At 37.1% G+C, this 17,050-nt stretch overlaps 1 protein-coding gene across 1 annotated transcript in view; it reads left to right on the forward strand.

The window, feature by feature from the left end:
- Window positions 1–17,050, forward strand: part of SV2C (synaptic vesicle glycoprotein 2C) — an 82,696-nt gene that overhangs the window by 44,326 nt on the left and 21,320 nt on the right. Inside the window, exons 4-5 of the mRNA XM_086479527.1 lie at window positions 14,553–14,686; window positions 14,842–14,931. Of these exons, the coding sequence (XP_086335653.1) occupies window positions 14,553–14,686; window positions 14,842–14,931 (224 nt within the window). The remainder of the gene's footprint in view (window positions 1–14,552; window positions 14,687–14,841; window positions 14,932–17,050) is intronic.

Genomic DNA, 17,050 nt, shown 5'->3' on the forward strand with positions numbered 1-17,050 from the left:
AATAGGAAAAAACAGTTACATGATGGCGATTTGGTTTCCTTTTTCGAAGTTGGAACACACTGAAATAGGATGTCATCGATGATTTAGACACACAAGAGGTGCATCAGTGATGTCTTCTTTCATCTTGCAGAAGGCAAATAAGAGAAAAGCTGCAAAGGGAAAAGGAATAAACTGCTTACTGATGATAAGACAAAAAGTCATGAGCTGAAATTTCTGTCATGGGGAGGCCGTATGGATAATGAAAAAGACTTTCTAATGGTGTGTTAGTTAAGCATCTGAATAAAACTGCTATGGAAGTAATGAAATCTCAATCACTGTAGGTCTTTAAGGACATATTTTGAGAATACTGTAGGGGCCACCATTAATTCTGATTTGGAGCAAGTGGATGCACTGGATGGCCCCTCAACGTCCTATCCACCCCTGTTCTCAGGGAACTATTATATACTGTTGCTCCAGAGGGTGCTGGGGTAGCCCAGAAAAGAGCAAATTAAGAAAAGAAAGACAAAAGGAGAAGAGAACTTCAGAAATTAGAAAAAAAAAAAAAAAAAACCACCAAAAAACCACAAAGGAAAAAGGAGTAGCATTGGACATTCCCAGCACATGTAGGAAAATGCCTGTGTAAAACCATTCTAGCTGGTCTCTCCAAAAGCAAGACAGAAGGTTTCTTTGCTGAATAACCCTGCACCAGTAGAAAGAGAAATTAAAAAGTCAATCATTCTCTAAACTTGAAAATTCTGGACTCTCAATTTAAAAAACTTCATTGTTCTTATTTTTCTCAGTACTTAACTTTTCTTTCCCTAATACTCTGTTTCTTCATGGTGGTTCAGAACAAACCCAAGCCATGGTAGCAGCTGTTTTCAAAAGAGCTGAGCCCAAGGCTCCATTTTCTATTACACAGTAGCTTCTGTTCACTGCAGCTCTCTGAATTTTATTAGTCACCCAGAACAGAGAGAGGTGCCAAAGAAGATGGCCTGGGGAAGAGCTGCATGTGTCTTTTCTGAGTTGTAAAAAGCCCATGAATGCATTAATAAACCTGCAGAATTTTAAATCAACTTTTTTTTTTTTTTAAACTTGGAGGAAATATTTGATCCAAGTTTTAAAAGCAAGAACAGCTCTTCACTTTTGCCTTCTCCATACAACTGCCTTTCTGATACGTCTTCTGTCTTCAGAATCCCTGAATCTATGGATACCATAACCAATGAAAAAAAATGTTTGAGATTTAAAAGGAGTTGGATCTTCTTTTAGGTTGAATCTGCATTTGCTATGAGACTGTGTCATGCTGAATAAATGGGATTCATCAGACATAAAGGCATCTACTACATAATGCAACATATGTTGATTTGTTTTGCATTCCACAAAGAGGCAAAATGATCCCCACTGTGCTCTGCTTCACCCCAAACTTATATTAATCTGCTATTCTGCAGGCTGAACCTGCAGCTATACTTTTTTAATCCATAGTAACGTGGGTAGGAGGCAGTTTTAATGTTAACTTGAGTTATCAACTCCTACTCGTGAATTGTTCTTCATTTGAAATAATCCTATGAAATTAAATTATACTGAATGCATATACTGTAAAAAAATCTTCAAGAACAACAAGAATGACAGAACACAGCAGAATTTTAAACAGCTGCTTATGCTAATTTAACTAGGAAAGAAAAACAAACCACTTTGTTTATCAGTTTGCTCTTTTCTGTGCCCTAATGCAGGGTTTTATATGGTCATTGAATGTTTATATTTGCAAGCCTTAGAAGCTTAAGTAGCTTTTAGCACATCTACTTAACAAGTACTAGAGATGCTTATTAGCGAGCTTCAAATACAACCTTCTGGGCATTTTAGGTTGACTGTGAAAGAGAAAATTTGTTTAGTGCGGGGTTTTGCTAGTTTTGTGACCAGAGAAGTTATGAGGCCCAGTTTCCTAGAGGGTTCTGTCAATGTCCCTGCAATCCTGTCTAACCCCTTTCTCTCTTTCCTCTCTTCCACTATACCCCTTACAAGGCACCACAGCATTACTTCAAATTTCTCCTTCCTTTTCCCAGATCCCTTTCTCTTATAGTCTCTACAGTTGCCCTTTCTTGTGGCCAGCACTGTGAGATAAGAAACACTCTGCTTCCCACATCCTCACCGTGCTCCCTGCTGTGTTACAGCCCTGCTCCAGTCTAGCTGCTGTCAGGGAGGAGGCAACGTGTTTTGGCTTGGGTTGGACCAGTGCCAGAGCTGACGGATGGCGTGGCCACAGCACAGTCCCCGCCCCCAGGCTGGCTGCAGCATCCCTCTGAGGGACCACTGACTTCCCTGCCTTTTCCTTTGTCCTTTGATGAGGTCTCTCCCCTCTACTTGGGCAATGCATTTCACAATACTTTGGGGAATGTGATTATCTTTGAGACTATTTCTTTCTGTCAGATTTGAGAGAAGTAGGTCAATGGCTTTGAATGATGCTGATCGAGGAACTAACAAACAGGTGAACAGACTGTTGCCACGAACATCACTGTCTAATGCCATAAACATAATTTTCCACAGAAACCATAGTAATAGTCAATGATTCTTAGAGCAATAAAACAATGGCAACTCCTCAGCCTTAGTTTTAATGAAAAGTCAGTCTCACACAATGAATTGGCCTTGAGTATGAATTAAGAAAAATTACACCCAAGTTAATGAAGCTGCCTTAGAAGTCTGGCCAGTGGCTATCAGAAATGTCTGCAGTATCAGGCATAACCCTTCCTTTTCACTTCCAGAAACAGGTAAGATGGTAATTTGATGAGATTTCTTCTTTATTTAAAATTTTAATGTTAAAAAGACAAAAAAGCTTTTGGTTTTGTTACTGGTCTATAACAAATGAAAAATTCAGATGGTTTGTGCAGATGGGCAAAAGAAGAGGTCACTGATCTTACTCTATGATTATCCAGATACATAAATATATAAATTTTCCCTGGAACACAGTACAACATTACAAATTTGTTGACCATACTTCCATACTGTTTTCCTGGCTTATAACACTGTCTGCTCTGAAGGAGTTAGTGATTGTCATTTTAGTAAAAGCTTTTTTTTCACTTCAATAATATATTCTGTCTAGGGATCGGATGTACAACTGGAATGTAATTTTCCAATTTGCAGTGCAGTTTCCTTTCAAATAAAATCAACATAATCAATTGCAGAATGGTGCTGGACTTCTTTTTTAAGAAGTCTTTTTATACTTTTCCTCAAAAAAATGTATTAAATTGTACTTTCGAAAATCATGCCCATTTAAGTGAAAGTAATTCACAATGTGTATCTGAGTATCCGAGTACAGCATCTGACTACGTTCTTTCTGCTTATATTTAGAGGGGAAAGACCTGTACAAATACAAAAAACCTGATCTACATCCCCTGTAGTGTTTGTGTGCTTAATATTCCCAACACAGATGTATTTTAACACTTTCCAAACATGACAGCAGAAAACAGTATGAAGTGAGCAAAGAGAAACAGCCAGATTTGGTAGCGAGGGCTCTGGGCTGAGGTTTCAGTTCCCAGTCTCCTCAGCTTTGATGCTGGCCAAGATGAGGAATGTTGCTTTCTATCACTCTCTGTTCCTCTCCTACTGTTTGAGTCTGTATTATCTTGTTTCCTTTCTAGTACAGGGGCTATCAGTTTTGGGACATTGAAATTTTTGGCCCCCTCCTAGTTATTTCCTGAAGGTAGCACTGACGTATAATAAAAAAGTGAGGAATCACAGCTAAAGAGATCAAAGTAAGGCTTTTAGACCGTTTTATTTTCCCACAGGAAGTTCATGTATTTCAATCTGAAAAAAGCATCTAATTCCTTCATGGTATCTGGATATTCTACTTGTAAGTAAGCCATGGAGCTTTATAAAATGAAAAATATAATATAATACTCTATTTAATATACTGTATTTTCCTTATTCCCTTTGTTAATTACATTTCAAACACCGTGACTGCCTCTCTATAGGCAAAATGCGCCTCCTTCCCTGCCACCCCTTGGATAGCTAGGATAGATTATAACAGAGGATCATTAGTACTACGTTTGTCAGTGCAAATGATATCTGCGTTGGAAATATTTGATCAAAGTTTGAATTCAAGACTTCTGACTCATGGTTCACAGTATGTACAGAAAAGCTCCATGTATTCAGCTGACCAAGTTTGCTTAATTGACTGCTGTTAGATTAGAAGAGAATTCTTCGAATGCACATCTGGTCTAATTATTAGATCATATAAACTGCCTGTTTAGCCTATCTGTCTGTCTTTTAGTGACAGGATATTGCTCCTTCTTTAAAAAAAAAAAAAAAAGGTAAATTAAATAGCAAAAAAGGAAATGACGCTTACATCACAGAATTGCAAGGCTCATTAAAAAATATTTTCCTTGCATCAACTTTCAAACAAATAAAATAAAATAAAATAAAATTTTTGAAAAGTTTCTTGAATTGCACAGATGTTCTGTGGTTAACACTGCAGCATTATGCAAAAGGTAAAACATGTATCACTGGGAAAAGACATGTCCTCTCTGTATTCTTCAGAAAATATTCCAGCCTTTTGAGATTGTTTTACGCTAGATAAGAAGGCCCAATTTTCTTTTCATAAATTGCAGTTGTTTATTGTGCCTTTTTCTGATTGTTGTTTTTGATTAATTGCTTCCCTTCTCTTCTTCACCATGAGCCCATCATTTAAATATCCTTAGTCCAGATGCACATAAATCACTGCAAGTCCCAGACCAGGACAGAAACACTTACATTTTCAATTAGCTTCCACATTAACAGCTGCTGTTAGTAGTGTCTACAACAACTTGTCACACCAAATATTACGCAGTTTGTGAGCTCAGAGCTATGGGTAGGATGTGGAGGGCACCACACAAAAATACGTAGCTGTCATTGTATCTGTGTTTTGCATATTGATAGGACAACACAGTAACCAGATTTTGTTGCAGACAAGTGTTTTCTTTCAGACTTGGTTCATAAAGACTACTGCACAAGACATTTGACAATTCTACATTGTCTACTCATAAAAGCAGATTTTGTCTACTGTTGATCATTTACTCTCATTGTACTCTCTAGCACTGTCCAAACAGATGTTTCGAACTTTGTACACAAACCGTTTTTCAATTCTTAATTAAGTGTAGTAAAATAAAGTGGCATAAACCCTTAAGTATGTGTAGGAGGTCAGAGATAGAAATCTTAACAAGAAATCAAAAGTAAGGTTATACAAACAAAATTTGAACCACATTTTAGTGACATTTGATTGCACAGTTTCAATGTTGACACTGACCACAACATTTTTAAGCTCTTAGAGTAGCTTCCTTTAACATGTGCTCTCCCCCACTTTTTTTACATTAGTTGCATCTGCTTGATCCATCATCTCTGGAAAGCACGACATGGCCTTTTCTTCTTAAACTGATGAGCCTGTAAGTTATGATGTTTGAGACACGGCCAGCAGATTTTACCTCTTTGTTTTGTGGATTGTGACGTGCCTTCACTGAACAGCTGCACAGAGCCAGACCCAAGTGAGGACTTAGCAGAACTGCACAAGTACACAAATCTCTGGGGCCACTGACTCAGCCAAACAGTTAGATCAATTATGTGCCACAGTGATTGTAATGAGATTTTTGATGTTATCAGCTAAATATTAACCCTTGGTGGCCTATTCTGGCTTGGGTTTTTTTGTATGTGGGTAATTAGAACATTGTCTTTCCTGTTCTTCAGTCTCCATTCCACTTTGAACTACAATGTAAACTCAGTGTAATTATTGAATAAATCTTACTCGTATTGGAAAAATACATTTTAATTTTTATGCTCACTTTTTATCTGGTTGTTAAGTTAAGAAAATTCATAGACCATTCTTTGATTCAGTTTTCTTTCCAGATACTGCCAGCTACTGCTGTGGTTTTCAGTAGCGGGGATTTTGTAAAATACTTCTAGGCTATACGCCCATAAAAATAATTAGGACAAATAAATCTTTCATCCATAGGCCGTAGTTAGCCATGTACGACTCTACACATCTATTTGAAAAATGTCTAGTGGTCGTTGAATTCAGGCAAGTTGCAAACCACTGACCTATCGAGCCCCAGCACTACTTTTGATTTTTTCTGACTCTATAGTATTACAAGGGCATTAGGAAGATTGCAGATGTATGTATAAAAGAATCTTACATCCAAGAACTTAGAGCAAGCATTGGTTTCCACAGGACTGTGGAGGATGCCATATGAGTCCTAATACCTCTACTTAAGAGTAGATATAGACCTATATCACATCTTTAGGTGAAAGGAGAAAATTGTCCAAATCCAATTTAGATGCACAAGTGTGACAAAAGCAGCAATTCATAAGGAAATTAAACATTTGAATACAAATCACAGTTCTTTTCAAGTTTTGCGTCTGACTGCTGGACAAGATTTCACCTGTGTCCATCTGCATTAGTTTATAATAGTCTTAGTCAGTTTTTTGTGAATAAGGGTCGTGAATGCGCATAAGGGAAGTGCAGAACACTCTAGCCTGGAGTACGCATATTTCTTACTTATTAGTTTCAATTGCAACATGGTGTTTCTCATTTCAAATTTCAGAAATACACAGTTAACATAAGTTTTAAGAGAGTTTTTTCACTGATTTTTATTTTATAAATCAAGAGGTGGAGAAGAATCAAGCTGTTTGAGGATGCACAAGTAGAATGTTTTAGAAACACTGATTTAATACCTAAGCAAAAAATTACAGGTTTGCCCTGGAGATTTTTCAAAATCTATTCTTATTATCTAGGGACTGTAATGAATTAGGATATACCCCCTTCCCAAGGAGTACAAAGATATTTGCATTCAGATAGAAGCGACGTAAGCCACGTAGAATTTATTCAGGCTTGATTCCTGGTAACAGGTATCTGGCAAAATTACTCAGGATGGGGTCAAAACTCATAATGGTGACCAAAGTCAAGACACTGCAGTTCTGTGTTGAAGTGCTTTGAGATTTGGTAGGTTTCCAGCCTTATAGGATAGATGTGTTCTGTTTGTATTCAGAATTCCTAAGGTGCAAAATTGGATCCTGCATGATTGTGGCCAGGTGGAGACATTTACATCAGCATGACACCTTAGCAAAGTGCATTTTTATTATTTCTCCCCAGTTTGAGAATGGAAAATTCTAAGTGGCCAAAGTTAAATAAACAGGAGTAGAGGACTGCAGGATTGTGTCCACTTCTCAGCAGTGACATCCTCTGTTCCTCTCCTGTAAGTGAAACACTTTCCTTGCAGTTCGTATTTTCATGCAGTATCATATCAATGGGTGCAATAAACAGTTTAAATTGGGGGATCAATATAGGAGAGGGTCACAAAGCTCTGTGCGATGATCCCACACCAGCTGAGCACCTCTCCAGGGCCAAGCAGGGATTGGAGAACAACCCTAATTCTCTTAAGAATGAGGTGCGGGTATATCAAGAAACCATTTGGAGGTTTTTGTACAAATTTGATGTTTATCCCTTCCCTCTCCCCTTACGGGGTGATGGCTCTGCATTTCATGCCAATGTCTTTCTTTATGGATTTGGACAGTACAGTTTTCTCCCTAATTCTGTATATTTTGGCTCTGATTTTTCTCTTATTTTCATGTTTCTTCAGTCTTCCTTAGATCTTCCACGACTGAGTAAAGACTTAACCTGTGTAAACATTACTGTTATGGTTTTATAGATAGCAATGCAGCATACAAATACACAGAATATCACAGTAAAACACTTCAGATTGCCAATAACTCACCATGCAATTTGATGAAGTCCAGGAGAGTGGTGATTTGGAGACTAACTAAAGTGAATAAACAATCACGTATACCTCTGTGTAAGAAAAATAGGAGGGAGAGGAATCTTCAGCTCCTGTCAGCAGGTTTGCTGTCAGCTGACTCTTACAGCTGCTTCTCAAACCAGAATGTTTCATGCAAAGTCCACTTGCCCAAGATGTTTTTGGTTTTTTGGTTTTTACCATGCATTTTGTGTATATGGGTAATCATTAAAATTTATTTGTTTCAGCTCTGCTTTACGTAAGTAAAAAGGTAGTTTGTCCAGCTCTGTGAAGTGTATAGGAATCCTCTTGTTATCATGCCTTTCCAGTCATATATTAAGTGCAGGAGAGGCAAAATCAATTCTGAAAATGCCATAAGCTGCATTTTGTGAAAGCTCTTCTGCTCTTTTGCCACTGTTTCTTATAATTATTCTGTCTTTGGAATAGTCCACTGAAGGGGGGAATATGGGGTGAATATGTAGAAAATTTATAATGGTCAATTTAGTTTGCAAGTCCTTTCTCTCTGGTTCTGTATACCTTCTCTTCTGGCCTATAAAACTCCATAAAATGTGAACTGCTAATGAGTGATTTTGCCTTATTCGCATCTCTGTTTTATTTAGTTAACCCAGTATCCTTCCCAGTAAAGAAAACTGAAGTGCAAGAATAGCTTCATTTGTTGAAGTCAAAATACAGACATTCCATTCCCATTAGCTTCAGTACTGACAACAGACTACATCAAGTCCCTACCTTTATTCATGTTTATTTAGCTAGGAAGGCAAGTGAGATCTTGATCTCCTAATCATAAATAGACCACTAATTAAACATCCTTTGCCACCTCTAGCATCTGCCAAGATTAGACATACATGACCAGACTGTTGCGTACCTGCAGTTCTCTTATTAGGAACTACTGCTTCAATTCTCTTATATGATTACATCTGTTCATCTCTTCTGCCATTTTAAAAGATTACCTTCTTGCCTGTATTGGCTACTGTGAATCACAGCATCTTGATACAGCCATAATTTAGGGCCAAATGAAAGTCAAATTTCAAACAGACCATTGTAATCCATGCACACAATGACTTACAGGCTTCCCTTGTCTTTTTTTTTTTTTTTTTTTTTTTTTTTTTTCCCCAGCATTGCTAGGTGTTCTGATTTGAAACTATTTTTATGTTTTTTCCATCAGGCGTGTCACAGATACATTAGCATTTCCACAGCAAGGAAATAAACCTAACAGCTCTATAGTCTGTGCAAAGTAGATATATGTAAGATTAAGTGAAAGGCTGATGTACCGTTACTAAACCTCGAATTTTGGGCATGTATCATACCATATCATTGTCTGAAGATTTGAGGTGTACAAACTTCCTCTTCAATGAAAAGTAGCACTGCGCAGTACTACAGCAGGTATTAGAAACATTTAAATAAGAGGATTATGGATGTTACTGCTCAGAGGTACTGCAGCTGGAGACCTCGCCTAGACTACAGTGCTGTGCACTTGATAGAAGAATTGCGTCTTATAGTATTAGAGAGCAAACTACTTTCTGTGTGAGGTCATCCCTGTTTGCAGCCTTCCTGAGGCTCGTCTGAATGGCAGATAATGTTAACAGAGTGATCAGAGACCTTACAATCTCAGGTCTTCAGATGAAGTGATGAGTGTCAGTGATTGATAATCCCCTCCTCTGGCGCAGAGGAATTGTGTCTTTGGTAAATGTCTTATTCTTTTTAACCACAGTTTTAAGTGTCAGCAGACCAAGTCTGAATGTATTTGTAAAATATATCTAACACATTTACTTTCTTCTTTTGTTGAACTATTGATCCTCATGGCTTCCAGGGATTAACAGCATCAGCTAGAAAGCCAGGCAGATGCAGATGAGAGAGTATCTTCTACAGGCACCTTTGTTATGGTACCTCCATTGTGGCTTGCCACACTTCAGCTACTTTATTTCCAGATTCCTTCTGTAGAAACAACCACCCGCTGACCTGCTGAGCCCATGGGTTTGTACAGTATCTAACTGTCTACAGAGGCTAAAAATATCACTGCCTTTCCCATATGATATTAATAATCTAATCACAGGAAAGACAAGCATTCTACTTTGTGTTGCTGGAATTTCACATTAATATTATTACAGAATAATTCTGCAAACATTGTTTCTGCATTTGCTAGTAATAATCTATTTCACTCAATTGTCTAAAAATGTCTAACTCAGCTTCTCAGCTTTGTTACTTACCTGAACTATTTTTTTTTCAGTTTCAGTGATGTTTTACCATTATTCTAATCAGTACCACTAAAATACTTGTGCTCAAATCCTAGATGTCGCTCACAGTTAAACTTGGTAATGCCAGAACAAACTATGCAAGTGCAATAATAATATAGTTCGGTCTTTCCAGCTGCAAAATACTTCCAGTCCCCCTTATGCTTTTGATTTAGCTTAGATTTGGGAAATAGTCAGTAAAACAACATTTAATATTAGAAGTCTTTTTCTGCAGAAATTTTTTATTTGCATTAAGTGTGGTAACAGTGTCACCGCGTGGCAGTTTAGCGCAATCACACATCTTCGTTCCTGGAAATTTTCCAAATTTAGAACATTAAAAATCGAGGCAAGAAAGCTGAGTTCTGACCAAAGATTGTGTGGTAAAAGAGAAATAAGAAAGGTTATAAAATCATAGAAAGGATTCTGGAGAAGAATCTATCAAATCTATGAATTCCTATTAATTCCTTGTCTATCTTTCTCCTCTGCCCCTAATTTTAGAGATATTGCATCCACTCCCTCTTTTGATCTACCAAAAGACAGAAGTTTATACAAACTTGGCTTTTGGCAATTTCTGATACTGACATGAGTCTAGTTCCTCTGATTCCTACCGAATGACTAACAAAAGTTGTTACCAATATCAGTCAGTCTTTAGCTAAACATGCCGTAAAATTCCTATATTTGGTTAGGCTTTCTTTGTACACCTGAGTCTCTTAGAAAGGTGTTCATAACTTTATTCCTCTGGTATTTAGAAACCTTCCCGGTGCCAGACAGTTACAGAGCCTGTAGGCACTCATATTCTTCATTGCCCACATCACACTTTAGTGTAACCCTTAAGGATTCATAGAGAGCCATCATGTTCCCTTTCAGCCCTCATTTTGGAAAGTTATGAAAGTCATCCCCTTTAGTCTGTTGTCTAGTAACCTAGCCACTGTAAAAGGTGATTCTTGTCCTTGACAATACCTGCTGTTTATCAGGTAACATACTTTTATAGAATTAGGTATAATATGGACAGGTTTACCTCTATATTTATTTAGAAAGTCTGAAAATACACTATTCAGAAATACACTATTCTCTCCTTTTGAGCAAGAACTTGTTTATAACATCCTTTTAATGTATTCATATTATGGACCAGATGAAATGCTGTGTTGGGAGGGAAGATTTTGTTGACATTGAATTCAACATATAAATTGGTGATTAGATATAGACTAACATCTCGTACATTTTGGTTTTGCTCTGCTGTGTGCTGCTGAGTTTCTGTAATCAGTAATTGCCATGTCTGTGATTCACTTGGTCTTTTCCAGCAATCAGTAAAGTGGGAAGGTAGTATTCAGCACAAAGTTTGCTGCAGCAGCTTCAGATCCAGTCATTGCGGGGTTTATATTACTCTACAGCACATCATTCCCAAGATGCATCTGGGCCAAATGTTTTGCAATTCGTAAAACATTGGGACTTGCCACTGTTTTGAAGATCAATGACTCTTGAATACTGCATAACCAGCAAGCAAGGGTGAAGTTTAGCTCTAGGCTGCTGTGCAGTGGTCTGAATGCAACCATGTAGAGCTGCTCTGTCCTTGCTACTGTGTCATAAATCAGGGAAGGAAGAAGCAAATTGAGTTACAGCCAAGAACACACTTCCATTTGATTTCAAGACTTACGTACAATAGAAATGAAAGCCACTTTGTGAGCTAAATTCAGAGCTACTCTAATGGCTCCATTTTCCAGATTAGATCATGACCTAGGAAAATGGGATGTGTCAAACATAAGAATAAATCTAAACTTAATCTGCATTTAAAATATATGTTTTGCAGATCTAGTGCTGGTGCTGGAATAGACAGGAAAGCAGCCTCAAGAAAGCTGGCTTTTTTCATATCAATTGCTTCTTACCCTGACATTCACTATTTTAATTAATTCAGCAGATATGTTAAATCACAAGATAAATTGCAACAGCTAACACAATACATAGAGAAAAAAGATGGAATAAGAGCAATAAAAACTATAATGAACATTTCCCTCAACATGCCCCTCAGATATTTTGAGGAGTGAAAAAGGTGTTTTGTACGTTGTCAGGATGACAGCAGGATGAATGGTGCACTCATTGCTTTTAATTAAGTGTAGTATGGTTCACTTACATTAATAAATGACACCTTAAAACAAATTGTCACCAGCATTTTCTAGGACTGGCTACAGAGCACAAGATGTTGATGTTGTTTTATAAAAGGTATAACGCCAGCTTGATTTCATTTACTGCAGAAGTGCACTTTGTGCAGCTTAATCTCATAAAACATAAACCAGAGCAGCGAAAGGCAGATTGTCTAAATATATGAGTGGCTCTGTGTATTTCTGGGACAGTTTCTAATGACAAGAGCCAGCACCTTGACCCCACTGTTCTGAAAGATGAAAACCCCCATCCTGTGCTGCCTTCCCCATGGTACTAGCAGTTGCATGGCTGCCCAGAGGGTCTGATCAGCTCACTGCTCTGACCAAAAAATAACAACTTAACCAAAAGTAAATAATTTTGTGAGTTCTGTGTCAGGTAATTTTGTACTATAGTTCAAAATATGTAATGAAGAATATGATTTTAACGATTACAATGGAATGTGTACAGAACACCAAAAATACAGGTATGGTTTCTAATTGCCTCGTTATCTCACTGTAAACCTTTCCTTCTTTATTTCCTTCCCTTCCCATTTTAGATGTAAAGTATGCCTGTATTCTTTAAGATTTAAAATTCCATAAGATCAAAAGCTGACATTTTCCAAAAACCAGTAAAAAAGTAAATTTTAATATGCTTTTACATCCTTTTTTGTTTGTATTTTTTAATCTTCAATTTTCATTCCAGGTTCTATTTTGGAATAAAATTTAACATTAAATTTTAGACAGACTCTTTTTGTTGGAGGGAACTTTGTAGGGGGAAGGTATGTTTATCTAGAGCATTACTTAAAAAACCCAACATGGTATTCCAAGATTATCACCAACACTGTCATTGATTTTACCTCTTATCTTGCTGGGGAAAGATGGCAGGGCTAAATGAGGCTGTAGAGCCAGCTGGTATCACTGCAGAAACACAGAAATTTTGTAGGAGAGCAGTAAAGACAGGTTCCCAAGTCTGCAGGTCAAAATGTTTCACTGAGCTGTTGGTAAGGGCAAAAATAAATCATGGGTTGATTCTGTTTTTCATATGGTAACATGTAAGTACTTTAATACGAGGATGATTTTTTTTTTCAAGAATGCATTTATGATCCACAGCATGAGATCTTTAAACTCTAAAATACACTATACATTTAACAGATAAATACCTCATTTGAAGAACTATTTAATAGGCTGCTTGGTACCATGTTGTACCAGTTGTTTACTGACATCCAGACAGGTTTAATTAACCATGTCTTTTGTCTAGAAAAATCAGTTAGCAAAGAAATATATCAGATTAATCCGGCGTCAGCTCTTTCATTAGCCGGGATTCTGTTTTCTTCCAGTAACCTCTTCTGTCTTTTATCCTTATTTTTATCTTCCACTCAACCTTTAATAAGTTAATTTTACCTAAAAATTTCTGATGTATTTAAGCCAGACTAAAAGCCCAGGTAGTTACCTAAATAATACTTTTTCTTAAGAGAAATTTTTAGTTTTCTTATAATTCTAGCATTTCAGTAGTCCAGTCATAATACACCAAATAATTAAATATTTTATGAAAAAAGATCAACTACAGGCCCTACAGTTTCACATACAAGTTCTTCAGTATTTCCTCATGTGTTGTTCTCAGTATATTTTAGCAATGGCTTCTACAGCAAGTTATTAGACAGCACTCAGATGTATCTCAAGATCAAATTTCATTTGAAGAGAGTTGTTTTCCTGTCGTTCTTTTTTCTTAATCTCTATATATAATCATAAATTCTCTCTGTAGAATTTATGATTATATATAGATAATAAATATCTATATATTTATTATATAAATTCAGTGTTAAGATTTGTCACCTCAGATGGAAGTTTAAATACGGAGTATTTTTCCCTGTACATCTAGTTATGGGACAGAGGGAACAAGTGCCAGTTTACTTTTAATGGAATTTAAGGAGTGGTATAGTGCTCTGGAACAAGATGGAAACAGAAGTTAGGCACTGTAAATGCTTTATGTGTTGCGATGTACTACATTAATACAGAAGGCTGTAAAATTGGATAAAATATATCAACTGAGTGTAGATTTTTAATTCTCTCTTCTTCCAGTATCCATAGAAAACTATTTCTTCGTGTATGTATTCTTATGTATGGTGATGGTGTCCCTGTTTGGTTCATGTTACTACCTTCACACAGTTTTGCTAAGACACTTGAAAGAGGCTTTTTCATCCCTGCAAAAGGAGGTCTCCCACCCTGCATAATATGGCCATTTTCCAGCATGACTAGTCACATGCAAGAGGCTGAAACTCCTAGTGTAAAATTATTTGTGAAATCACTAATATTTGTGGAATAGAAGAGATCAGTGAGGCATCATTTAAATACAGGTATCATTTTGCAGCTCCAAGGAGCTGCAGACTCCCATGTACAATGCTCCTTATTTCTCTACATTTTGTGAATTTCTGCTTTCATAGGCTGGAGTTTCAGCATGGGCTCTGCCTACCAGTTCCACAGCTGGCGAGTATTTGTGATCGTCTGCGCACTGCCCTGCGTCTCTTCCGTGGTAGCCCTCACCTTTATGCCAGAAAGCCCACGATTCTTGCTGGAGGTATAACTTTCCAAATGTTTTTTAGACTCCAGTTAAAATTATTTCTGTCTTTACATCATGACCTCTATCTAACAGACATTAAGATTGTGCAGTGACTATAGTGAATATCTTAATCTCTACATATGTTTTGTTAAATGTTTTGATCAAATGTTTAGGTTGGAAAACACGATGAAGCTTGGATGATACTCAAGCAAATTCATGACACAAACATGCGAGCTCGTGGTCAGCCTGAGAAAGTCTTCACAGTGAGTATTGCTTTTAAAGCTATTCGCTTAGCACATCAGCAAGCTTGCTGACTGGCAAGGTCTGGAGAGCTTAAGCAATCAGTATTAATACTCTGCATGACAAAGGCAATCATTTTCACTCTAAACACCTATATAAGAAGCAAATTTCTGCTGAAATTGTTATACATACAGCAGATGTTAAGATATCAGCCTCTGGCTAGCATATTCTTAAGAGTATTAACCCACAGTGTAATAATTTTCTCTGGTGTAGCAAGGTACTTAATAGACTCCATCTGTGTTTTATTTACTAAGTTTACTTCACCCCTAATAATAACAGTAGGCACATAGAGTCCAAATTAGTTGGCTGTTGTGTCTTTAAAGCTTTTGAAGTTATATTTGTCATCAGTTAAAATAATAATTTTTAAAAGTTAATTTTCACTTCTGTGAAACAGTAATTTCAGACATTTAATTTTCTCAAAATATCTTGGAAGTCCAACTGCATCTTGTTGACTTGCAGGTCTAATGATAAGGCCATATTCAAAGTGTTGATGGACTGTTTCTGTTTGGAGGAGAAATTGGCAATTCAGATGCCAAAAAAGACTTTTTAATGACATTTTCCATATTTATGCAGAATATGCACAACAATTTTATCTTCCTGGATACACTAGGACCAAACAGCAGAAGGCATTTTCTTGCTTTTAAATCCAGTCTGCCTTTCCAGCTTGTGCTGTGCTGTGGGAGTGCTGGCACTCTGCTCCCTCTCAGAGCCATGTGTGGGATGCTTTTTCTCGTCCAGAGGCTTCCTTCTTATATAATGCACATATAACTCAACTAAGAAATCCTCTTAAAGGTTCTGCATTTGCAGACACTCTCGAGGAATGACCATCTGACCATATAACTCTATTCCATTGAGACTTGCAGTTTATTGCCTTGGATATAGTTTCTGTTGCCTTCATTTCATTTTTTCCACAAAAAAGCTCAAGAACTCCTATATTTAGCCCAAAAGAAGGCTGGCTGGCACATCTGTCATGTTAAATCCACATTTATTGATACACCAGTGACCTACCCTAATCCCATCTAACCTAATATTTTATTTTCTGATTTCATTTATGAGTAAAAGCATTTGCCTAACACCATACAATTGGCTCTTGCTGATCTGAGCTGCTTTCAGACAGAATATGCCTACCCTTGGTCACTCTTTGTTTTTCTTCTGCCCACATTGATATTCATTGACTGATTGCACAGTCAGCCATAGCACAGTCTCTGTCTCCCTATGGTGTTGGTTTAGGCACGAGGAAGAAGACAGAAATGTGCTGGGACAAAAGGTGGGAGCAAGGATCAGCCACAGTCTCACATCAGTTTGACGTAATCGTAATAACATCCTAAAGTAGTTGCGGAGAAGAAAACAAAGAACATGCTTGTTGTTTCCAGTTCTTGTGATCTAACAAGTCTTTCTTTCTACAGTTGTTAAAATGTGACGCTGAACTATGTTGAACTCAGCACTTCATTTATAGCTATTTTTGTAATTGGTCAGCCATGAATAAGGCATGAAAAAGGACAAACCATCACTTTCTTGGGATTTTTGCCCGTTTCTGCTATGAACATTGGGAAAATTCAACTCCAGATATTGAGGAGCTGAATGATCAGAAATACTATACTGTATGTCAAGGTTACACATGTATAAAAATTCCTAACTTCCTATTGCTTCATCTAGTACCATGCTGTAACTTATGTGTTACTATTTTCTTCCACTTCATGTCACTCATTACACTTTGATAGCATGTTTTCTAACTGTACAGCTGATGTAACTTTTTTCCATTACTGCTATAGCTTTAGTGTGCTATCCTTTTTTCATGTTTTCCTAATTACATTGACATCGTCTTTTCCTAGAAGTTTTTTTACAAGTCATGTTTTTTCGTGTAACTCATATTATTGACAATTTTATCTTCAAACCTTTAGAATAGAGAAAGCAACAACTGATGAACAGTTGGGTTTAGAGTTAGACACTTCAAAATGGGTGTATTCTACTCACTGACTGTGGAGATGGTGGCTCTTAATACTTTTGAAAATCTCTCCTGAGAGCAGTGACAGTAACAGAGATTGTAGTAAGTTGACAGTGTCTTCTTTTGTACGCAAGTTA

This window comes from Leptosomus discolor, chromosome Z (assembly GCF_034619465.1).
Source record: "Leptosomus discolor isolate bLepDis1 chromosome Z, bLepDis1.hap2, whole genome shotgun sequence".
NCBI classification, from domain to species: domain Eukaryota; kingdom Metazoa; phylum Chordata; class Aves; order Leptosomiformes; family Leptosomidae; genus Leptosomus; species Leptosomus discolor.